This window comes from Anomaloglossus baeobatrachus, chromosome 7 (genome assembly GCF_048569485.1).
Source record: "Anomaloglossus baeobatrachus isolate aAnoBae1 chromosome 7, aAnoBae1.hap1, whole genome shotgun sequence".
NCBI lineage: Eukaryota > Metazoa > Chordata > Amphibia > Anura > Aromobatidae > Anomaloglossus > Anomaloglossus baeobatrachus.
This window is the reverse complement of record NC_134359.1, coordinates 253,745,048-253,770,210: the sequence shown is the minus strand read 5'-3', so window position 1 is coordinate 253,770,210 and position 25,163 is coordinate 253,745,048. Positions and strand designations below refer to the sequence as shown.

The 25,163-nt window shown below is 52.4% G+C and overlaps 1 protein-coding gene across 4 annotated transcripts in view; it reads right to left on the bottom strand.

Annotated features, from left to right (window-relative positions):
- Positions 1-11,755: 11,755 nt before the first annotated feature.
- The window catches only part of USP42 (ubiquitin specific peptidase 42), a 224,336-nt gene continuing 210,928 nt past the window's right edge, over positions 11,756-25,163 (bottom strand). For 2 of the 4 annotated variants that reach the window (XM_075318047.1, XM_075318048.1), the window contains 2 exons: positions 23,662-24,459; positions 11,757-13,037 (listed from right to left, as the gene is read on the bottom strand). In XM_075318047.1, the coding sequence (XP_075174162.1) occupies positions 13,022-13,037; positions 23,662-24,459 (814 nt within the window). In that variant the 3' untranslated portion in view covers positions 11,757-13,021. Of the gene's footprint in view, positions 13,038-23,657; positions 24,460-25,163 lie in introns of those variants that run through there. The other 2 variants (XM_075318050.1, XM_075318049.1) reach the window with 2 other exon arrangements.

The window sequence follows — 25,163 nt, the reverse complement described above, 5'->3', positions numbered from 1 at the left end:
GGCCGCCGTATAAGCGCGGTCGGCGCGGAAGTCCCCGGCGCGCCGCAGTGATAACCATGGCAGCGGCGGTGAGCGCGGCAGTCCCCATACACTAACACACTCAGCGACGCTGAAGTGTGTAATGGCACAAACGCAGTCAGCGCTGCTGTCCCCGGTGCACTAGCACACCCAGCAATGCTGGAGTGTTGCTGTGCGCGGTCCCCACGGGGACACAGAGTACCTCAAAGTAGCAGGGCCATGTCCCTGAACGATACTCGGCTCCTATCCAGCATGGTCCTCAGGAGCTGTGGATGGAGCACAGTCTCCTGTGCCTGGAGACCGAAAGGATCCCACTTCACCCAGAGCCCTAATTGAGGGATGGGGAAGGAAAGCAGCATGTGGGCTCCAGCCTCCGTACCCGCAATGGATACCTCAACCTTAACAACACCGCCGACAAGAGTGGGGTGAGAAGGGAGCATGCTGGGGGCCCTGTTATGGGCCCTCTTTTCTTCCATCCGACATAGTCAGCAGCTGCTGCTGACTAAGCTGTGGAGCTATGCGTGCATGTCTGACCTCCTTCGCACAAAGCATAAAAACTGATGAGCCCGTGGCAGCACGGGGGGTGTATAGGCTGAAGGGGAGGGGCTTTACACTTTTAGTGTAATACTTTGTGTGGCCTCCGGAGGCATAGCTATACACCCAATTGTCTGGGTCTCCCAATAAGGAGCGACAAAGAAAGGGTAACGTGTGTCAGTAAGGCGCTTAGTAAAGCGCTTGTCCGGAACCGCTCTGGGCTTCTGGATGGCATCCCTGAAGTTAGAGTGATCAAAAAATGCACTCCGTGTACGTTTGGGAAACCGAAACTGGTGTTTCTCCTGCTGAGAGGCCGACTCCTCTATAGGTGGGGGCGGGGGAGATAGATCCAACACCTGATTGATGGACGAGATAAGATCATTTACTAAGGCGTCCCCTTCAGGTGTATCAAGATTGAGGGCAACATCAGGGTCCGAGCCCTGAGCTGCCACCTCCGCCTCGTCCTCCAGAGAGTCCTCAAGCTGGGAACCCGAGCAGCGTGAGGAAGTCGGGGAAGATTCCAAGCGAGCCCGCTTAGCTGGTCTGGGACTGTGGTCCGTGGAGGAGTCCTCCACGTGAGACCGAGGGCCCACCCCGGTCGGGGTGTACCGAGAGGGACCTGGAGGCGCCGATCTAAAAGGGTCCGGGGCCTGAGTAAGGACCGGTCTGGACTGCAGGGCTTCCAGCAACTTGGCAGACCATTTGTCCATAGACTGAGCCATGGATTGTGATAGTGACTCTGAGAGCTTTTCAGCAAAAACTGCAAACTCTGACGCTGCCACCTGAACAGTGGAAGCAGGGGGGTCTGCCTGAGCCGAGGGGCCCACTGACCGAGGCTCCGGCTGAGCAAGCGTAACAGGGGTCGAGCATTGCTCACAGTGAGGGTAGGTGGAACCCGCAGGTAACATGGCCCTACAAGAGGTACATGTCGCAAAAGAAGGGAATTTTGTTACTTACCGTAAATTCCTTTTCTTCTAGCTCCTATTGGGAGACCCAGACGATTGGGTGTATAGCACTGCCTCCGGAGGCCACACAAAGCATTACACTAAAAAGTGTAAGGCCCCTCCCCTTCTGGCTATACACCCCCAGTGGGATCACTGGCTCACCAGTTTTAGTGCAAAAGCAAGAAGGAGGAAAGCCAATAACTGGTTTAAACAAATTCACTCCGAAGTAACGTCGGAGAACTGAAAACCGTTCAACATGAACAACATGTGTACCCGAAAAACAACCAAAAATCCCGAAGGACAACAGGGCGGGTGCTGGGTCTCCCAATAGGAGCTAGAAGAAAAGGAATTTACGGTAACAAAATTCCCTTCTTCTTCGGCGCTCCATTGGGAGACCCAGACGATTGGGACGTCCAAAAGCTGTCCCTGGGTGGGTAAAGAAATACCTCATGTTAGAGCTGCAAAGACAGCCCTCCCCTACGGGGAGGCAACTGCCGCCTGCAGGACCCTTCTACCTAGGCTGGCGTCCGCCGAAGCATAGGTATGCACCTGATAATGTTTGGTGAAAGTGTGCAGACTCGACCAGGTAGCTGCCTGGCACACCTGTTGAGCCGTAGCCTGGTGTCGTAATGCCCAGGACGCACCCACGGCTCTGGTAGAATGGGCCTTCAGCCCTGATGGAACCGGAAGCCCAGCAGAACGGTAGGCTTCAAGAATTGGTTCTTTGATCCATCGAGCCAGGGTGGCCTTGGAAGCCTGCGACCCTTTGCGCTTACCAGCGACAAGGACAAAGAGTGCATCCGAGCGGCGCAGGGGCGCCGTGCGGGAAATGTAGATTCTGAGTGCTCTCACCAGATCCAACAAATGCAGATCCTTTTCATACCGATGAACTGCATGCGGATAAGAGGAAGGCAAGGAGATATCCTGATTAAGATGAAAAGAGGATACCACCTTAGGGAGAAACTCCTGAATGGGGCGCAGCACTACCTTGTCCTGGTGGAACACCAGGAAAGGAGCTTTGCATGATAGCGCTGCTAGTTCAGACACTCTCCGAAGAGACGTGACCGCTACCAGAAAGGCCACTTTCTGTGAGAGTCGAGAAAGTGACACATCCCTCAGAGGCTCGAAAGGCGGCTTCTGGAGAGCAACAAGGACCTTGTTTAGATCCCACGGATCTAACGGCCGCCTGTACGGAGGTACGATATGACATACCCCCTTGCAGGAACGTGCGCACCTGAGAAAGTCGTGCTAGACGCTTCTGAAAAAACACGGATAGTGCCGAGACTTGCCCTTTAAGGGAGCCGAGCGACAAGCCCTTTTCCAACCCAGATTGCAGGAAGGAAAGAAAGACAGGTAACGCGAATGGCCAGGGGGATACTCCTTGTGCAGAGCACCAGGATAAGAAAATCTTCCACGTTCTGTGGTAGATCTTAGCAGAAGTGGACTTCCTAGCCTGTCTCATGGTGGCCACGACTCCTTGGGATAATCCTGAAGACGCTAGGATCCAGGACTCAATGGCCACACAGTCAGGTTCAGGGCCGCAGAATTCCGATGGAAAAACGGCCCTTGGGACAGTAAGTCTGGACGGTCTGGTAGTGCCCACGGTTGGCCGACCGTGAGATGCCACAGATCCGGGTACCACGACCTCCTCGGCCAGTCTGGTGCGACGAGTATGACGCGGCCGCAATCGGATCTGATCTTGCGTAACACTCTGGGCAAGAGTGCCAGAGGTGGAAACACATAAGGGAGCCGGAACTGCGACCAATCTTGCACTAAGGCGTCTGCCGCCAGAGCTCTTTGATCGCGAGACCGCGCTATGAAGGTCGGGACCTTGTTGTTGTGCCGAGACGCCATTAGGTCGACGTCCGGCACCCCCCAGCGGCGGCAGATTTCCTGAAACACGTCCGGGTGAAGGGACCATTCCCCTGCGTCCATGCCCTGGCGACTGAGGAAGTCTGCTTCCCAGTTTTCTACGCCCGGGATGTGAACTGCTGATATGGTGGATGCTCTTTCCTCCACCCACATCAGAATCCTCCTGACTTCCTGGAAGGCTTGCGGACTGCGTGTCCCTCCTTGGTGGTTGATGTATGCCACCGCTGTGGAGTTGTCCGACTGAATTCGGATCTGCTTGCCTTCCAGCCACTGCTGGAAGGCTAATAGGGCAAGATACACTGCCCTGATTTCCAGAACATTGATCTGAAGCGTGGACTCCTGCTGAGTCCACGTCCCTTGAGCCCTGTGGTGGAGAAAAACTGCTCCCCACCCTGACAGACTCGCGTCTGTCGTGACCACTGCCCAGGATGGGGGCAGGAATGATCTTCCCTGTGATAATGAGGTGGGAAGAAGCCACCATTGCAGAGAGTCCTTGGCCGTCTGAGAAAGGGAGACTTTCCTGTCTAGGGAAGTTGTCTTCCCGTCCCATTGGCGGAGAATGTCCCATTGAAGTGGGCGTAGATGAAACTGCGCGAACGGGACTGCCTCCATTGCTGCCACCATCTTCCCTAGGAAGTGCATGAGGCGCCTTAAGGGGTGCGACTGACCCTGAAGGAGAGACTGCACCCCTGTCTGTAGTGACCGCTGCTTGTCCAGCGGAAGCTTCACTATCGCTGAGAGAGTATGAAACTCCATGCCAAGATACGTTAGTGATTGAGTCGGTGCCAGGTTGGACTTTGAAAAGTTGATGATCCACCCGAAAGTCTGGAGAGTCTCCAGCGCAACATTCAGGCTGTGTTGGCATGCCTCTTGAGAGGGTGCTTTGACAAGTAGATCGTCTAAGTAAGGGATCACCGAATGTCCCTGAGAATGCAAGACTGCTACCACTGCCGCCATGACCTTGGTGAAAACCCGTGGGGCTGTCGCCAGACCAAATGGCAGAGCTACGAACTGGAGATGGTCGTCTCCTATCACGAAACGTAGAAAACGTTGGTGCTCTGTAGCAATCGGCACGTGGAGATAAGCATCCTTGATGTCTATTGATGCAAGGAAATCTCCTTGAGACATTGAGGCAATGACGGAACGGAGGGATTCCATCCGGAACCGCCTGGCGTTCACATGCTTGTTGAGCAGCTTTAGGTCCAGAACAGGACGAAACGAGCCGTCCTTTTTTGGAACCACAAAGAGATTGGAGTAAAAACCTTGCCCTTGTTCCTGCCGAGGAACAGGGAACACCACTCCTTCTGCTTTTAGTGAGCGCACCGCCTGCAGAAGGGCATCTGCTCGGTCGGGATGTGGGGAGGTTCTGAAGAACCGAGGCGGAGGACGAGAACTGAATTCTATCCTGTACCCGTGAGACAAAATGTCTGTTACCCACCGGTCTTTGACCTGTGGCAGCCAAATGTCGCAAAAGCGGGAGAGCCTGCCACCGACCGAGGATGCGGAGGGATGAGGCCGAAAGTCATGAGGCAGCCGCCTTGGAAGCGGTTCCTCCGGTTGCTTTCTTGGGGCGTGAATGAGCCCGCCAGGAATCTGAGCTCCTTTTGAGTCCCTTTGGACGAGGAGAATTGGGTCTTGCCGGAGCCTCGAAAGGACCGAAACCTCGACTGCCACTTCCTCTGTTGAGGTTTGCTTGATCTGGGCTGGGGTAAGGAGGAGTCCTTACCCTTGGATTGCTTAATGATTTCAGCCAATTGTTCACCAAACAGTCTATCTACAGATAGCGGCAAGCTGGTTAAACATTTTTTGGAAGCAGAATCCGCTTTCCATTCCTTTAACCACAAGGCTCTGCGCAAGACAACAGAGTTGGCAGACGCAATTGAGGTACGGCTTGTAGAGTCCAGGACAGCGTTGATAGCGTAAGTCGCAAACGCAGACATTTGCGAGGTTAGGGACGCTACTCGCGGCACTGCTGGACATATGATAGAGTCCACCTGTGCCAGGCCAGCTGAAATAGCTTGGAGTGCCCACACGGCCGCGAATGCTGGAGCAAACGACGCGCCGATAGCTTCATAGACAGACTTTAACCAAAGGTCCATCTGTCTGTCATTGGCATCTTTCAGTGAAGCCCCATCCTCCACTGCAACTATGGATCTAGCCGCAAGCCTGGAGATTGGGGGATCCACCTTTGGACACTGGGTCCAGCGTTTGACCACGTCAGGGGGAAAGGGATAACGTGTATCCTTAAGACGTTTGGAGAAACGCTTATCTGGGTAAGCATGGTGTTTCTGGACTGATTCTCTGAAGTCAGCGTGATCCAGAAAAGTACTCAGTTTAGGCTTGGGATACCTGAAATGGAACTTCTCCTGCTGTGCAGCTGCCTCCTCTGCAGAAGGGGCAGGGGGAGAAATTTCCAATAGACTATTGATGGCCCCTATAAGGTCATTTACCATGGCGTCACCATCAGGAGTATCCAGATTGAGAGCGGTTTCAGGATTAGACTCCTGATCCCCCTCCTCTGTCTCATCATGTAGAGACTCTTCTCGCTGAGACCCTGATCCACGTGATGACGTGGAGGGTCTCTCCCAGCGAGCACGCTTAGGCTGCCTGGGACTGTCATCTGAATCAGAGCAGTCAGGCTGAGATGCCTGGGACCCCCTTGAAGCACGGATTAACTCCAACTGAGGGGGACCGGGGAACATTGCCGCAGCAGTGTCCATGGACTGAGTAACTGGTCTGGCCTGCAAGGTCTCTAGGATTTTTGTCATAGTGACAGACATCCTGTCAGCAAAAACTGCAAACTCTGTCCCCGTCACCGGGACAGGGTTCACCGGCAACTCTGCCTGGGCCACTACCACCATAGACTCCGGCTGACGAAGTGGCACAGGGACCGAACATTGCACACAATGGGGGTCATTGTAACCTGCCGGTAGATCAGCCCCACAAGCGGCACAAGCAGCGCTCACAGCCTGTGTCTTGGCACCCTTGCGTTTTGCAGATGACATGTTGTCGTCTCCTCAGAGCAATTGGGGTATACAGCCAAGAAGCGACCTTACAGTGCAACTATATATATATATATATATATATATATGGTACAGAGAAAAAAAGTACACAAATATAACACTGTGGCACTAGTGGGGCCAGCACTTAAGTGCTGCTTACCGCCCGCTTAACGCGGGTGTGTGGTCGCCAGAAATCCCTTGTCTGGGTCTCCCAGAGCCTGTGTCCGTTCTCCAGCCAGACTGCATGTAGGAATGGCTGCCGGCGTCCTGTGGAGAGGGGCGGGCCCTGGGCGTGTGCAGACAAAAAGCGGGAAACCTGCGTCCCACTGTGCTCAGTGAGAGGGCTGGAGCATGTAAATAAGGCTCCAGCCCTCGGCGCTGCTTAATCGTACAGCGTCTCTCCCTTGCCCTGATTGACAGGGTGGGGGCGGGAACGAAGCGGAGCTAGGCGCAGAAGCCGGGGACTAAAGTTATAAGCGACGCCGTCGTAAAAGCACGGTCGTCGCTAAGTCCCCGGCGCACTACAAGTCGCAACTGCGCCGCCGCTCTGGGAGCGGCCGGCGCGGCAGTCCCCAACACAAAGTCACTCAGAAAAACTGTAGTGACTGTAACCCCAGCGCGCAGCGCTACTGTCCCCGGCGCACTAGCACACCCAGCAAGTCTGGAGTGTGCGCGGCCTGTACATACGGGGACACAGAGTACCTTAATGTCGCAGGGCCTTGTCCCTGAACGGTACCCAGCTCCGTATCCAGCAGGTTCCATGGGTCTGTGGATGGAGCCCGGCCTCAGGGCTTGGGGGCCGGTAAGATCCCACTTCCTCAGAGCCCCTCAGGGGGATGGGGAAGGAAAACAGCATGTGGGCTCTCCGTACCCGCAATGGGTACCTCAACCTTAACAAACACCGCCGACATAAAGTGGGGTGAGAAGGGAGCATGCTGGGGGCCCTAGTATGGGCCCTCTTTTCTTCCATCCGACATTAGTCAGCAGCAGCTGCTGACTAAACAGTGGAGCTATGCGTGGATGTCTGACCTCCTTCGCACAAAGCAGAAAACTGGTGAGCCAGTGATCCCACTGGGGGTGTATAGCCAGAAGGGGAGGGGCCTTACACTTTTTAGTGTAATGCTTTGTGTGGCCTCCGGAGGCAGTGCTATACACCCAATCGTCTGGGTCTCCCAATGGAGCGCCGAAGAAAAACCCTGTGCTTTAGTGCCCTTGCTCCTTGTGGACGACATGCTGTTGTGTCCTAGGAGCGTGATCACTGAGGGTATATAGAAAAAAAGGGGATACAGCCCGGCCGAACAGAAATAAGTATATATATACGTATCTATACCGGCACCCAAGGGGACCAACACCGAGTGACCGGTGCGGCTTACCGACCGCTAAAAAGCAGGGTGTGTGAGCTCCAGATTCCCTGCCTTGGTCTCCCAGAGCTGCAGAGCTGTTCTCTGTGATTCTCCACCGGCAGAATGTCCTAAAGATGGCTGCCGGAGCTCTCAGGGGAGGAGTGAAGCCATGGGCGGCGTTAGAAAAAGTGCGGGAATCTGGGGTCCCCACAGTGATCAGTGAGGGGGGAGGGAGCATACAGGATGGCCCAGCCCTCACATCCAACGTCAGGTCGGCTGTCCCGCCCCTATCTCTGATAGACAGGTCCGGGGGCGGGATTTTGCCACTAGGCCGCAACTGAAGCCGGGGACTAAATTTATGACCGCGGCCGACAAGCAGGCGCGGTCGGCGCGGAAGTCCCCCGGCTTTCACGGATCAGCAGCCGCTGTGTGTCCCAGGCAGCGTCCGGTCGGCTGTCCCGCCCCTACCCTGACAGACAGGTCCGGGGGCGAGATTTTGCAAGTAGGCCACAACTGAAGCCGGGGACTAAATTTAATACCGCGGCCGACAAGCAGGCCCGGTCGGCGCGGTAGTCCCCGGTCTTCACAATTCAGCATTCAGTTGCAGCGTCCGGAAACCAGGCGCTCCATACACAGTCCCCATGGGGACACAGAGTACCTCATGGATGCAGGGCCCTGTCCCTGACGATAGATAAGCTCCTGTCCAGCAGATTCCCTCAGGGGCTGCGGAGGGAGCACGGTCCCAGAACCTGGACGACCGCTTCGGATCCCACTTCTACCAGAGCCCTCAGGGATGGAGAAGGAAACACGGCATGAGGCTCCGGCCATCGTACCCGCAATGGGTACCTCAACCTTGACAGCACCGCCGACTTAGTGGGGTGAGAAGGGAGCATGCCGGGGGCCCCGTAGGGGCCCTCTTTTCTTCCAACCGATACAATCAGCAGCTGCTGCTGACTAGAATGGAGATGTGTGAGTGGATGTGTGCCTCCTTCCACACAAAGCATAAAACTGAGGAGCCCGTGATGCACGGGAGGGTGTATAGGCAGAGGGGAGGGGTTACACTTTTGAGTGTAATACTTTGTGTGGCCTCCGGAGGCAGAAGCTATACACCCAATTGTCTGGGTCTCCCAATGGAGCGACAAAAATAGTTTGTGATGTTGAACGATACAATATTCTCAAAATCACAGACTTGGAACAACCAACTTCTCTTGCTATGGCTGATAAAGGCCAAAAGGGGTGACCCTATCAGGACAACCTGCTGCCAGAGGGTTTCAGTCACTTTTGAACAGAACAGGATTCTTGCAAAATTAGTGTAAACTGGAAAGTTAGGCTGCCAGTTACATGGGGTTTGATAGATAAGTAAATTAGCACCAGGTGCCAGATTAACACCAATATCTTGCAGGTATCTGAAAGTGTCCTCTACTTTTCATCTGTGTTTTTTTACAATTCTCATTTACATTTTTATTATGTGCTCTGGAATAAATTCAATTTATGAAATATAAATCACATAGGATGACAAGACTCAAAGGCGCGTATAACTCGCATGAGTATCAGAACGCATCACCCAGCGCGGCTGACTGGATCGGGTCAGCTGCATGTATTTCTATGCGGCTGACATGCTCCTGTCCAGAGAGTGTGCAGCTGCATCGAATGAAGCATACCGATACTTATACGCTCGTGTGAGGGCACCCTAACATTTAGGAAATTGTGTGTTCTCTAATTTTCATCTCCAGTTTACTTAGCAGCCATCTTCACCTTCTATTGCTGCCACCCAAGTCAGCCTCCAACCCTTTATGACCCACCAGCAGCTCCACTGTTTCATAGAGCACACTGGTGGTCACTTTTCAATACAAGTCTATGAGAGCCCCATTCTGGCTCTCATAGACTTGTATTAAAAATTTGACTGTTACCTCTAATATACGAACAATCAGAAGTCACAGTCACAAGATGAAGCCGCACCAATAAAAGGTAAAGAGACCCCCCCAGGCTTTTACCAAGTGAGGATAACAACGGCAAGGGGGAGACACTCCAGCACTTGTGGAGGGGAGGTTACTTTAGGAACATACAAAAGTAGCCAACAGTCGTTCTTTACATAGTACCTCCAGTTTGACGCTACCAGCCTTACCTGTAGGATCGGAGGGGGATGAAAGGGTTTAATTTAAGAAGGGGGGAGCAAAGAATCCAAAACAGACATTGTAGAATCACATTCTGGGAGTGACCCATTACATTGTTTATATGGGAGAAATGATGCAAGTGTATACAAATTATAATGTATTTAAATAGAGTATTTCACAGCAAGGATACAAAGAACAATCTGATAATGTCTGGGCAAGCTGATAAATATACAGGACGCTGCTCTGGCAATGGAAGTGAAAGGCATTCATTTACTCAAGTGATGGCAGAAGACGTCTGCACTCTTACATTGCTCACCTTTACCTTCCTATGGGGGTCCACTAATTCATGCGGTCACGATCGATGTGAAATGACACATTTCTGGGTTCCTTACTGTCCGTGGGAATAAATAAAAAGGTTTCTATTGCAGAACATACATATGGTGAGGATGCAATTTTAGTATCTAAAAAGTACATAATTCTGAAGTGAGACAAAATGCAAGATCTTCATGAAGTTTTTTTTTTTTTTTAATTGTATATTTACATTAACGACTCCATTAACTCCTCGAGAGTTTGTCCCGGCGTCACACGTGGAGAAATACACATAATCCTGAGTCTTTAAAAAACAAAAAGCAGCATTTGAGAGCACATGTTCCAGGGCATTTCCCGCTTCTGATTGAGATCAGGGGCCACGTGATGATCCGACAAGTTCAGTAGGATGAAAAGTATAAAAAAAAAAAAAAAACAAAAAGATTAAAAAAAAAAAAATTTTTTTTTTTGAAAAATACTAGTGTGGTAAAAGTTCTATACAGTATATGTCAAACAGCACCAACTCCCTTCAGGTTATTCGGCTTTTTTCCCCCCCTCCAAATTAGGAGAAACCAATTGGTCTTGATCCAATCCGCCAGGTCAGGAGTCACGTAGCGCATGGACAGAAGACACAGCTCCGATCTTCTGAGGGGGACACGACTATTAAAGCGCTGCATGTAAACTAGCACTGATAACAAGGGGGAGAGGGGAGGGAGGGCACAAGATAAAATAAAAAACAAAAAAAAAAATAAAAACACACCACAATCATTCACACTCATAACCAGACAAACCAAGGACTAACTTGTGTAAGCTATGTTGACCAGAGCATTTGTCAGACTTGTCACGGACGCGTACTTAGCAGCTTTTGGGCACCTTGCAAGTTTATTGGCATAAACAATGAAGTGGTCCCGGTATCAATCAAGACTATAGGGGGAGAAGAAGTTAACGGAGATTGGTTAAGACCGGAGTAACACGTGAGTCTCGCATCACATCACCCAGCACGGCCACACACAAGACAGGAGCGGGTCGGCTGCATGTATTTCTATGCAGCTAAGATGCTCCTATCCGGAGAGCAGCGGGCCGTGCCGGGTGATGCGATGCGAGACTGTGTGACTCCAACCTAAGGGGAGCACTTGCCAGGCTTGGGATCACGCATTTACTTATCTAATCTAATTTTTTTTTGTTTTTTGTCCCCCAATGCAAAGTCTGTGGCCGTAAAATATCTATATATTCCCATTGATTAATCTCGCGCGGTGTGCCCTTCTGCATTCAAAGCTGGCCGTGTTGATGACATTATAGCCCCTTATACTTATGTGTGATAGACGCATCATGTCCAAGTGTCCTTTTCTAATCAGCAGGACCTATATATGTCTTGGCAGGGGTGTGGAACAGTAATGCCAAAAGAACACCTCACTTCTGTTGTGGAAGTATTACAACACAAGGACGTCAAAAAGTAACTATCATCATAGAATGACTGTTCAAACCAAGCGCAGGCACTCATGTAGGGGCCAAACTTAAAGGGGTGGCAGTTTACTACTCTGCAGTAGTGACCACATCTCTAAAACTGATAGGGGAGGCTTTTTGTAAATACTGTGTGTTGCTTATAATGCCTTTGAGCGGCACTATCAGTTCGCTCATCCCCTAACTCCTGACCCCCCCCCCCACCGGGCTTCATGACCTCTGGAATCCAGGACTGTCATGTCAATTTCCAGTAGACCTAACATCACCGAGGCGGCCCCAGTCTTCCTGAATGACTGGACTGTGGGTGGTGTTTCACTGCTAGTCACAGTGAGCCCAGTCACTCAAAAGACTAGGGCCGGCCATGGTGAGGTCAGGTCAACTGGAAGTTGACGTGACACCAACGGATCTCAGAGGTGACAGAGCCCGGAGGAGTCACGTGATTGGAAGGAGCGGACTGCAATAGAGACTCTCACAGGCTGAACTGGCAACACAAGGTATTTACAAAAAGCCTCCTCTATCAGTTTTACAGAGATGTGGTCACTACTGCAGAGTAGTGAACTACCCCTTTAAATGCACCTTTCCCACCTGCTTGTTTTCAATTTATATGCCAAAAACGTTGAAAAGCTCATTAAAAGGTGTTTCATTGCCAAGAACGTGCTGGGATTTTCTTCAATATAGAGGTTATTACTTCCATGTGCACCACTAATACCGATAATATTCACCTGCACACGTTTACGATCCATCCACGTCTTCCCTTCGCTGGCTCTATGATGCTAGAGCTCTCAAATCACCAAAGAGGTGAGAACATGGAAACAAAAGGAAAACAAGCAGGTGGGAAAATGTATTCAAGTCATTAGCCTTGCCATGAAGCATGAGCGCCTGTGCTTGGACTCTGCACAGAATGACTATCCAAACCCTTTAAGCTAGAGTCACACTTGCAAGAGACTCGCTCAAGTCTCACATCGCATCACCTGGCACGGCCACACACTCTCCTGACAGGAGCGGGTAAGCTGCATGTATTTCTATGCAGCTGAGATGCTCCTGTCCGGAGAGCTGCAGGCCATGTCGGGTGATGTGATGCAAGACTTGCGAGAAACTTGTGCAAGTGTGACTTCGGCCTAAGGTGTTATACCGCACTGTCCTACCAGAAGATGTCACTGGCTGTGAAGCACTGAGTGTATACAGGTGATAAAACACACTATGGCCATCAGTTTTTCACATTCTGGTAACCATTTCTAATTAAGTGGTGAAATAATCAGTAACTGAGCAAAAAAAAACCGTTTTAGACAAGTTAGACTAATAAAAAAATAAAAATTTGTTTTATACACAAAACCAAAGAAAATACTTAAAAAAATATATATAAGAAATGGAGTATATCTGTGGTAGTTTAAATGCAGCATTTCAAGGTGTCTTGTCTGTAGGAGATGCTACGTCTTTAGAGTTCTAAGGAATAAAAAAGTAAAAAATTTGTATTAAAAACAAACCAAACAGGCATTTACAACAAACTATAGCATTTACGGAAAATCTAAAAAAACTGTTATAACCATTAGATAATCTTTTAAAACAAGGAAGAGCGCGAGAGGAAGAGCGCGAGAGGAAGAGCGCGAGAGGAAGAGCGCGAGAGGAAGAGCGCGAGAGGAAGAGCGCGAGAGGAAGAGCGCGAGAGGAAGAGCGCGAGAGGAAGAGCGCGAGAGGAAGAGCGCGAGACGACGAGCGCGAGAGGACGAGCGCGAGACGACGAGCGCGAGACGACGAGCGCGAGACGACGAGCGCGAGACGACGAGCGCGAGACGACGAGCGCGAGACGACGAGCGCGAGACGACGAGCGCGAGACGACGAGCGCGAGACGACGAGCGCGAGACGACGAGCGCGAGACGACGAGCGCGAGACGACGAGCGCGAGACGACGAGCGCGAGAGGAAGAGCGCGAGAGGAAGAGCGCGAGAGGAAGAGCGCGAGAGGAAGAGCGCGAGAGGAAGAGCGCGAGAGGAAGAGCGCGAGAGGAAGAGCGCGAGAGGAAGAGCGCGAGAGGAAGAGCGCGAGAGGAAGAGCGCGAGAGGAAGAGCGCGAGAGGAAGAGCGCGAGAGGAAGAGCGCGAGAGGAAGAGCGCGAGAGGAAGAGCGCGAGAGGAAGAGCGCGAGAGGAAGAGCGCGAGAGGAAGAGCGCGAGAGGAAGAGCGCGAGAGACTTGGACTGGCGACTGTACAGACAGGACATAACCTCTTTAGGTCCCACCAGAAATTCCTGGAGGTGCAGCAGGAGTTCAGACTAGTAAATACTTAATTTTAGAATTCTCTCTTCCCTCTGGTTCGTTTTGAGAAAGATGTGAAAGAAGGGAATTTTGTTTACTTACCGTAAATTCCTTTTCTTCTAGCTCCAATTGGGAGACCCAGACAATTGGGTGTATAGCTACTGCCTCCGGAGGCCACACAAAGCACTACACTTAAAAGTGTAAAGCCCCTCCCCTTCTGCCTATACACCCCCCGTGGGAACACGGGCTCCTCAGTTTTAGTGCAAAAGCAAGAAGGAGGAAAGCCAATAACTGGTTTAAAAAACAAATTCGATCCGACGAAACATCGGAGAACTGAAACCATTCAACATGAAACAACATGTGTACCCGAAAAAACAAAAATCCCTAAGAAAACAGGGCGGGTGCTGGGTCTCCCAATTGGAGCTAGAAGAAAAGGAATTTACGGTAAGTAAACAAAATTCCCTTCTTCTTTGTCGCTCCATTGGGAGACCCAGACAATTGGGACGTCCAAAAGCAGTCCCTGGGTGGGTAAAAGAATACCTCGTGATAGGGCCGTCAAACAGCCCTGTCCTACAGGTGGGCAACCGCCGCCTGAAGGACTTGTCTACCTAGGCTGGCGTCCGCCGAAGCGTAGGTATGCACCTGATAATGCTTGGTAAAGGTGTGCAGACTCGACCAGGTAGCCGCCTGGCACACCTGCTGAGCCGTAGCCTGGTGCCGTAATGCCCAGGACGCACCCACGGCTCTGGTAGAATGGGCCTTCAGCCCTGAAGGAACCGGAAGCCCCGCAGAACGGTAGGTTTCAAGAATTGGTTCCTTGATCCACCGAGCTAGAGTGGATTTGGAAGCTTGCGTCCCTTTACGCTGACCAGCGACAAGGACAAAGAGTGCATCCGAGCGGCGAAAGGGCGCCGTGCGGGAAATGTAGATCCTGAGTGCTCTGACCAGATCCAACAAATGCAAACCTTTCTCAAATTGATGAACTGGATGAGGACACAAGGAAGGTAATGTGACATCCTGATTGAGATGAAAGGGGGATACCACCTTAGGGAGAAACTCAGGAATCGGACGTAGAACCACCTTGTCCTGGTGAAACACCAGGAAGGGAGATTTACATGAGAGCGCAGCTAGCTCGGACACTCTCCGAAGAGACGTGATCGCTACTAGAAAGGCCACTTTCTGTGAAAGACGGGAAAGTGAAACGTCCTTCATAGGCTCGAAAGGCGGCTTCTGGAGAGCAATTAGAACCTTGTTCAGATCCCAGGGCTCTAACGGCCGCTTGTAAGGAGGGACGATATGACAAACTCCTTGCAGGAACGTGCGTACCTGAGCAAGTCGTGCTAGGCGTTTCTGAAAAAATACAGATAGCGCTGAGACTTGTCCTTTAAGGGAGCTGAGCGACAAACCTTTTTCCAATCCGGATTGCAGAAAGGAAAGAAAAGTAGGCAATGCAAAAGGCCAGGGAGAAACTCCCTGAGCAGCGCACCAAGATAAGAATATCTTCCACGTCCTGTGGTAGATCTTGGCGGAGGATGGTTTTCTAGCCTGTCTCATGGTGGTAATAACCCCTCGAGATAATCCTGAAGATGCTAGGATCCAGGACTCAATGGCCACACAGTCAGGTTCAGGGCCGCAGAATTCAGGTGGAAAAACGGCCCTTGAGATAGCAAGTCTGGTCGTTCTGGTAGTGCCCATGGTTGGCCTACCGTGAGGTGCCACAGATCTGGGTACCACGATCTCCTCGGCCAGTCTGGATCGACGAGGATGGCGCGACGGCAGTCGGCCCTGATCTTGCGCAGCACTCTGGGCAACAATGCCAGAGGCGGGAACACGTAAGGTAGCCGGAATTGCGACCAATCTTGAACTAAGGCGTCTGCCGCCAAAGCTCGGTGATCGTGGGACCGTGCCATGAAAGCCGGGACCTTGTTGTTGTGCCGTGACGCCATCAGGTCGACGTCCGGCATCCCCCAGCGGCGACAGATCTCCTGAAACACGTCCGGGTGAAGGGACCATTCCCCTGCGTCCATACCCTGGCGACTGTGGAAGTCTGCTTCCCAGTTTTCCACGCCTGGGATGTGAACTGCGGATATGGTGGAAGCCGTGTCTTCCACCCACGTCAGAATCCGTCGGACTTCCTGGAAGGCTTGCCGACTGCGTGTTCCACCTTGGTGGTTGATGTATGCTACCGCTGTGGAGTTGTCCGACTGAATTCGGATCTGCTTGCCTTCCAGCCACTGCTGGAAGGCTTGTAGGGCAAGATACACTGCTCTGATTTCTAGAACATTGATCTGAAGGGTGGACTCTTCCTGAGTCCACGTCCCTTGAGCCCTGTGGTGGCGAAACACTGCTCCCCACCCTGAGAGACTCGCGTCTGTCGTGACTACCTCCCAGGATGGGGGTAGAAAGGACTTTCCTTTCGACAAAGCGGTGGGAAGAAGCCACCACCGAAGAGAATCCTTGGCCGCCTGAGAAAGGGAGACGTTCCTGTCGAGGGACGTCGACTTCCCGTCCCATTGGCGGAGAATGTCCCATTGTAGTGGACGGAGATGAAACTGCGCGAAAGGGACTGCCTCCATTGCAGCTACCATCTTCCCCAAGAAGTGCATGAGGCGTCTCAAGGGGTGCGACTGGCCCTGAAGGAGATTGCACCCCTGTCTGTAGTGAACGCTGTTTGTCCAGCGGAAGCTTCACTATCGCTGAGAGAGTATGAAACTCCATGCCAAGATATGTTAGCGATTGAGTCGGAGTTAGATTTGACTTTGAAAAGTTGATGATCCACCCGAAACTCTGGAGAGTCTCCAGCGCAACGTTCAGGCTGTGTTGGCATGCCTCTTGAGAGGGTGCCTTGACCAGTAGATCGTCCAAATACGGGATCACAGAGTGACCTTGAGAGTGCAGGACTGCTACTACTGCTGCCATGACCTTGGTGAAGACACGTGGGGCTGACGCCAGCCCGAAAGGCAGAGCTACGAACTGAAGGTGTTCGTCTCCTATAACAAAGCGTAGGAAACGCTGGTGCTCTGGAGCAATCGGCACGTGGAGATAAGCATCCTTGATGTCTATTGATGCTAGAAAATCTCCTTGAGACATTGAGGCGATGACGGAGCGAAGGGATTCCATTCGGAACCGCCTGGTTTTTACGTGCTTGTTGAGCAGTTTTAGATCCAGAACGGGACGGAATGACCCGTCCTTTTTTGGCACCACAAACAAGTTGGAGTAAAAACCGTGACCTTGTTCCTGAAGAGGAACGGCGGTCACCACTCTTTCCGCTTTTAGAGTGGACACCGCTAGCCGCAGAGCATCGGCTCGGTCGGGAGATGGAGAAGTTCTGAAGAAGCGAGTTGGAGGACGAGAGCTGAACTCTATCCTGTACCCGTGAGACAGAATGTCTCTCACCCAACGGTCTGTGACCTGTGGCAGCCAAATGTCGCCAAAGCGGGAGAGCCTGCCACCGACCGAGGATGCGGAGAGAGGAGGCCGAAAGTCATGAGGAAGCCGCCTTGGTAGCGGGTCTTCCGGCTGTCTTTTTTGGGCGTGACTGAGTCCGCCAAGAATCTGCGCTCCTCTGATCCTTTTGAGTCCTTTTGGACGAGGAGAATTGGGACCTGCCTGAGCCTCGAAAGGACCGAAACCCCGACTGTCCTCTCCTCTGTTGGGGTTTGTTTTGTCTGGGCTGAGGTAAGGAAGAATCTTTACCCTTGGAGTGCTTAATGATTTCATCTAAGCGCTCTCCAAACAGTCGGTCACGAGAAAATGGCAAACTGGTTAAACACTTCTTGGAAGCAGAATCTGCCTTCCATTCTCTTAACCACAAGGCTCTGCGTAAAACTACGGAGTTGGCGGACGCCACTGCCGTACGGCTCGTAGAGTCTAGGACAGCATTAATCGCGTAAGACGCAAATGCAGACATTTGAGATGTCAATGGTGCCACCTGCGGAGCAGATGTACGTGTGACCGTGTCAATCTGTGTAAGACCAGCTGAAATAGCTTGGAATGCCCATACGGCTGCGAATGCTGGAGCAAATGACGCGCCAATAGCCTCATAGATGGATTTCAACCAGAGCTCCATCTGCCTGTCAGTGGCATCTTTAAGTGCCGCCCCATCTTCCACTGCAACTAAGGATCTAGCTGCAAGCCTGGAGATTGGAGGATCCACCTTGGGACACTGGGTCCAGCCCTTGACCACGTCCGGGGGAAAAGGATAACGTGTATCCTTAAGCCGTTTGGAAAAACGCTTATCCGGATAAGCGTGGTGTTTCTGGATTGCCTCTCTAAAGTCAGAGTGGTCCAGAAAAACACTTAATTTACGTTTGGGATACCTGAAATGGAATTTCTCCTGCTGTGAAGCTGTCTCCTCCACAGGAAGAGCAGGTGGAGAAATATCCAACATTCTATTGATGGACGCTATAAGATCATTCACTATGGCGTCACCATCAGGAGTATCCAAATTGAGAGCGGTCTCAGGATCAGAATCCTGATCAGCTACCTCCGCCTCATCATACAGAGAGTCGTCCTGCTGGGACCCTGACCAGTGTGATGAAGTCGAGGGCCGCTCATAGCGAGCTCGCTTAGGCTGTCTGGGACTGTCGTCCGTGTCAGAGCCATCACCCTGGGATGCAAGAGACGCCCCCGGATCCCGGAGCTGTTCCAACTGAGGGGGACCAGGGAGCAATGAGTTAACAGTGTCCATGGTCTGAGTTACTGGTCTGGACTGCAATGTTTCAAGAATTTTAGTCATAGTCACAGACAATCTGTCGGCAAAGACTGCAAACTCCGTCCCTGTCACCTGGACAGTATTCACAGGAAGTTCTGCCTGGGTCACCTCCAGCAGAGGCCCCGGCCGAGCAAGTGCCACAGGGGCCGAGCACTGCACACAGTGGGGGTCAGTGGAACCTGCCGGTAGAACAGCCCCACATGCGGTACAAGCAGCATAAAAAGCCTGTGCCTTGGCACCTTTGCTTTTTGCGGTCGACATGCTGTTGTGTCCTCTGAGAATCTAGGAGGGTATATAGCAGAGAATCACTAGTGATCGTACAGTGCAATGTATAGCTGCAAGCACAAAATACAAATATACACTTCGGCACCAGTGGGGGTCAGCCCTTGAGGGCAGCTTACCGCCCGCTGAAAAGCGGGTGTGTGGGCACCAGAATCCCGTGTCTGGGTCTCCCAGTCTCCTCTCTCCAGCTCGGACTGCACACAGGAATGGCTGCCGGCGTCCTGTGAAGAGGGGTGGACCGTGGGCGTGCCTCAAACAAAAGTGCGGGAAACTGGCGTCCCACTGTGAGGGCTGGAGTATGTAAAGCAGACTCCAGCCCTCTGTGCTGACATTCTGCACAGCGTCCCGCCCTTCCCCTGACTGGCAGGCCTGGGGGCGGGAACGAAGCGAAACTAGGCCGCAAAAGCCGGGGACTCGAGTAATAAGCGCGGCCGTCATATATGCACGGCCAGCGCGGAAGTCCCCGGCGCACCACAAATCCCAGCCGCGCCGCAGCGCTAAAAACTGACCACCGTGGCCACGCAGCAGTTTCAAACACATGTCCCCTCTCAGCAGAGCTGTAGATAGGAATGGCACCAGCGCGCAGCGCTGTTGTCCCCGGCGCACTAACACACCCAGCAATGCTGCGGTGTGCGCGCGATATGCACGGGGACACAGAGTACCTTGATGTAGCAGGGCCTGTCCCTGACGATACTCAGCTCCATGTCCAGCAGATTCCCAGGGGCTGTGGATGGAGCACGGTCTCAGTGCCTGGAGACCGGTAAAATCCCACTTCACCCAGAGCCCGCAGGGGGATGGGGAAGGATGCAGCATGTGGGCTCCAGCCTCTGTACCCGCAATGGGTACCTCAACCTTAACAAACACCGCCGACAAATAGTGGGGTGAGAAGGGAGCATGCTGGGGGCCCTAGTATGGGCCCTCTTTTCTTCTATCCGACATAGTCAGCAGCTGCTGCTGACTAAACAGTGGAGCTATGCATGTATGTGTGCCTCCTTCGCACAAAGCATGAAAACTGAGGAGCCCGTGATCCCACGGGAGGGTGTATAGCCAGAAGGGGAGGGGCCTTACACTTTTAAGTGTAATACTTTGTGTGGCCTCCGGAGGCAGTAGCTATACACCCAATTGTCTGGGTCTCCCAATGGAGCGACAAAGAAAAACTGCTCCCCACCCTGAAAGACTCGCGTCTGTCGTAACCACCGCCCAGGATGGGGGTAGAAAGGACTTTCCTTTTGACAATGAGGTGGGAAGAAGCCACCACCGAAGAGATTCTTTGGCCGCCTGAGAAAGAGAGACGTTCCTGTCGAGGGACGTCGACTTCCCGTCCCATTGGCGGAGAATGTCCCATTGTAGTGGACGCAGATGAAACTGCGCGAAAGGGACTGCCTCCATTGTTGCTACCATCTTCCCTAGGAAGTGCATGAGGCGTCTCAAGGGGTGTGACTGGCCTTGAAGGAGAGATTGCACCCCTGTCTGTAGTGAACGCTGTTTGTCCAGCGGAAGCTTCACTATCGCTGAGAGTGTATGAAACTCCATGCCAAGATATGTTAGCGATTGGGTCGGGGTCAGATTTGACTTTGAAAAGTTGATGATCCACCCGAAACTCTGGAGAGTCTCCAGCGCAACGTTCAGGCTGTGTTGGCATGCCTCTTGAGAGGGTGCTTTGACAAGTAGATCGTCCAAATACGGGATCACAGAGTGACCTTGAGAGTGCAGGACTGCTACTACTGCTGCCATGACCTTGGTGAAGACCCGTGGGGCTGTAGCCAGCCCGAAAGGCAGAGCTACGAACTGAAGGTGTTCGTCTCCTATAACGAAGCGTAAAAAACGCTGATGCTCTGGAGCAATCGGCACGTGGAGATAAGCATCCTTGATGTCTATTGATGCTAGGAAATCTCCTTGAGACATTGAGGCGATGACGGAGCGGAGGGATTCCATCCGGAACCGCCTGGTTTTCACGTGCTTGTTGAGCAGTTTTAGATCCAGAACGGGACGGAAAGACCCGTCCTTTTTTGGCACCACAAACAAATTGGAGTAAAAACCGTGACCTTGCTCCTGAAGAGGAACAGGGGTCACCACTCCTTCTGCCTTTAGAGTGCACACCGCTTGCAGAAGAGCATCGGCTCGGTCGGGAGGTGGAGAAGTTCTGAAGAATCGAGTTGGAGGACGAGAACTGAACTCTATCCTGTACCCGTGAGACAGAATGTCTCTCACCCAACGGTCTTTGACCTGTGGCAGCCAAATGTCGCCAAAGCGGGAGAGCCTGCCACCGACCGAGGATGCGGAGAGAGGAAGCCGAAAGTCATGAGGAAGCCGCCTTGGTAGCGGGTCTTCCGGCTGTCTTTTTTGGGCGTGACTGAGCCCGCCAAGAATCTGAGCTCCTCTGATCCTTTTGAGTCCTTTTGGACGAGGAGAATCGGGACCTGCCCGAGCCTCGAAAGGACCGAAACCCCGACTGTCCCCTCCTCTGTTGGGGTTTGTTTTGTCTGGGCTGAGGTAAGGATGAATCCTTACCCTTGGACTGTTTAATGATTTCAACCAAACGCTCACCAAACAGTCGGTCACCAGAAAATGGCAAACTGGTTAAGCACTTTTTGGAAGCAGAATCTGCCTTCCATTCCCTTAACCACAAGGCTCTGCGTAAAACCACGGAGTTGGCGGACGCCACTGCCGTACGGCCCGTAGAGTCCAGGACAGCATTAATCGCGTAAGACGCAAATGCAGACATTTGAGAGGTTAAGGATGCCACCTGCGGAACAGATGTACGTGTGACCGTGTCAATCTGTGTAAGACCAGCTGAAATAGCTTGGAGTGCCCATACGGCTGCGAATGCTGGAGCAAACGACGCGCCGATAGCTTCATAGATGGATTTCAACCAGAGCTCCATCTGTCTGTCAGTGGCATCTTTAAGTGCAGCCCCATCTTCCACTGCAACTATGGATCTAGCCGCAAGTCTGGAGATTGGAGGATCCACCTTGGGACACTGGGTCCAGCCCTTGACCACGTCAGGGGGAAAGGGATAACGTGTATCCTTAAGCCGTTTGGAGAAACGCTTATCTGGATAAGCGTGGTGTTTCTGGACTGACTCTCTAAAGTCAGAGTGGTCCAGAAAAGTACTTAATTTACGCTTGGGATACCTGAAATGGAATTTCTCCTGCTGTGAAGCTGACTCCTCCACTGGAGGAGCTGGGGGAGAAATATCCAACATTCTATTGATGGACGCTATAAGATCATTCACTATGGCGTCACCATCAGGAGTATCCAGATTGAGAGCGGTCTCAGGATCAGAATCCTGATCAGCTACCTCCGCCTCATCATACAGAGAGTCCTCCTGCTGGGACCCTGACCAGTGTGATTAAGTCGAGGGCCGCTCATAGCGAGCTCGCTTAGGCTGTCTGGGACTGTCGTCCGTGTCAGAGCCTTCACCCTGGGATGCATGGGACACCCCCGGAGCCCGGAGCTGTTCCAACTGAGGGGGACCAGGGAGCAATGATTCAACAGTGCCCATGGTCTGAGTTACTGGTCTAGACTGCAAAGTTTCTAGAATTTTAGTCATAGTCACAGACAATCTATCCGCAAAAACTGCAAACTCCGTCCCAGTCACCTGGACAGTATTCACAGGTGGTTCTCCCTGGGTCACCTCTAGCAGAGGCCCCGGCCGAGCAAGTGCCACAGGGGCTGAGCACTGCACACAATGGGGGTCAGTGGAACCTGCAGGTAGAGTAGCCTCACATGCGGTACAAGCAGCATAGAAAGCCTGTGCCTTGGCACCCTTGCTTTTTGCGGATGACATGCTGTTGTCTCCTCTGAGTAATCTAGGAGGGTATATAGCCAAGAATCACCAGCGACCGTACAGTGCAATGTATAGCATGCAAGCATAAAAATATAAATGTACACTTCGGCACTAGTGGGGTCAGCACCAGAGGTGCCGCTTACCGCCCGCGCAAACGCGGGTGTGTGGTCGCCAGAATCCCGTGTCTGGGTCTCCCAGAACTTGTCTCCCCTCTCCAGCTCAGACTGCACACAGGAATGGCTGCCGGCGTTCTGTGAAGAGGGGCGGACCGTGGGCGTGCCTCAGACAAAGTGCGGGAAACTGGCGTCCCACTGTGTCCAGTGTGAGGGCTGGAGTATGTAAAATAGACTCCAGCCCCCTGCGCTGATGTTCTGTACAGCGTCCCGCCCTTCCCCTGACTGGCAGGCCTGGGGGCGGGAACGAAGCGAAACTAGGCCGCAAAAGCCGGGGACTCGAGTAATAAGCGCGGCCGTCATATATGCACGGCCAGCGCGGAAGTCCCCGGCGCACCACAAGTCCCAGCCGCGCCGCAGCGTAAACTGACAGCAGCGGCCGGCGCGGCAGTTCCCAATACATTAACTCACTCAGCAGAGCTGTAGTGAGTAGTGGCACAAGCGCGCAGCGCTGTTGTCCCCGGCGCACTAACACACCCAGCAATGCTGCAGTGTGTCTGCGCGCGGTCTGTACGGGGACACAGAGTACTTGACGTAGCAGGGCCATGCTGGGGGCCCTAGTATGGGCCCTCTTTTCTTCCATCCGACATAGTCAGCAGCTGCTGCTGACTAAACAGTGGAGCTATGCGTGGATGTCTGACCTCCTTCGCACAAAGAATGAAAACTGAGGAGCCCGTGATCCCACGGGGGGTGTATAGGCAGAAGGGGAGGGGCCTTACACTTTTAAGTGTAGTGCTTTGTGTGGCCTCCGGAGGCAGTAGCTATACACCCAATTGTCTGGGTCTCCCAATTAGGAGCGATAAAGAAAACCCATTTAAACCTTTGAAGTCCAGTTATCTGAGGGGTTTTAATAACTTACATGTTTCTTTCTTCCCCTTCGTTCACTCTTCTCTTGCAGTCCGGTTCATAGTCATCTTCCCCTGTGCCGTTGTAGTACTCCAGTTTTCGGTTGCTGCTTTCATAATTCTGGTGGTGATTAAACCGTCCGTGGTGATGATGGGAGTCAGAATGCCTTGAGAAAGAAGGGTAGTGAGAGTGTTTGCCGCTGTAGCCGTGACCACGCCGGTCTCTAGGATGACCGTACCAGTCATTTCTATGGTGTTTGGAATCCCTGTAGTGATAGTTGCGGTTGTCATACGAGACTCTGTCCCGATCATCTCGGTAAGAGGAATGAAAGTGATCCCATCGCTGATGTCGGCTGTAGTGGCTCCTCTCGCGACTGTGAGAGCGTTCTCGTCTGGACAGGTAACGATACTGATCGTCCATTTTCCCTCTACTCCTTGACCGAGGTCTCCCGTGGTTCCTGTAGCCATTTTCATTCCCACGAAAGAAGTGATTCCGGTGTCTGTAGTCGTCGTTGTGATAGTGTTTATAGCGATCGTACTTGGAGCAGTCTCTGTTACGGGAATAAGGGTCTCGATCGTGCGCTGAGCGGGATCTCTCACTGCGGACAGGTTTCCGGTCACCGTACCCATTGTAGGATGTATAATAGATTCCACCTTTCAGATCGTGAGCTCCGGGGCAGACTTCCCTTTGGTGCTCTGCAGGCATAGAGGAAAGGGACAATCCATTCTCATGTTTCTCAGAGCTTGCTACATTGTATCCGGAAGGATCTGCGGCATCAGAAATCATCCCCATGTCTCCCGGATTCTGCAAGCTGGCAAAAAAAAACAAAAACAGGAAAATTAAAAATTAGTCTGAAAATGTTTTAAAATTTATAAAGCTTCGAATTTGTCACATTACAAATCTGCTCAACGGAAGCCAAGTTCAATTTTTTGTCTTGGAACACATTCAGTAAAACATTTTATTAGTTTAAGTCCCCCGCCCATCCCTGGCCTAGGAGTCCAGGGGGGGTGGGTGGGCGGCCCCTCATCCCTGGCCTAGGAGTCGTGTGGGGGGGGGGGGGGGGGTTCGGGGTGGGTGGCCCCTCATCCCTGGCCTAGGAGTCCAGGAAGGGGGGGGGGGGGGGCCCTCATTCCTGGCCTAGGAGTCCTGGAAGTGGGGGGGGGGCCCTCATTCCTGGCCTAGGAGTCCAGGAAGGGGGGGGGCCTCATTCCTAGCATAGGAGACCAGGGGATAGTCCTAGCCAGTGGTTGACAGCCTTTAAGTAGGAACCTGTCAGTAATGTTTCCCCTGTACAAAGACAGGTAGTGCAGAATAGGGCTGTGTAAAAACCGTACAAAAAGGCATGGATTAAGGGTGGCGGGGGGAAGGGGGGAGGGGTTTGTCATCCACTGGGCAGAATTTGGACTCAACCTTGCAAATTAGGCCCACAAGTGAACTGTTGGATATATCCAAGTCTATGGTTCCTCTTTGCTTTGCTCTACCAGTGCCACCCCTACTTGATCGGCAGCAGAACCA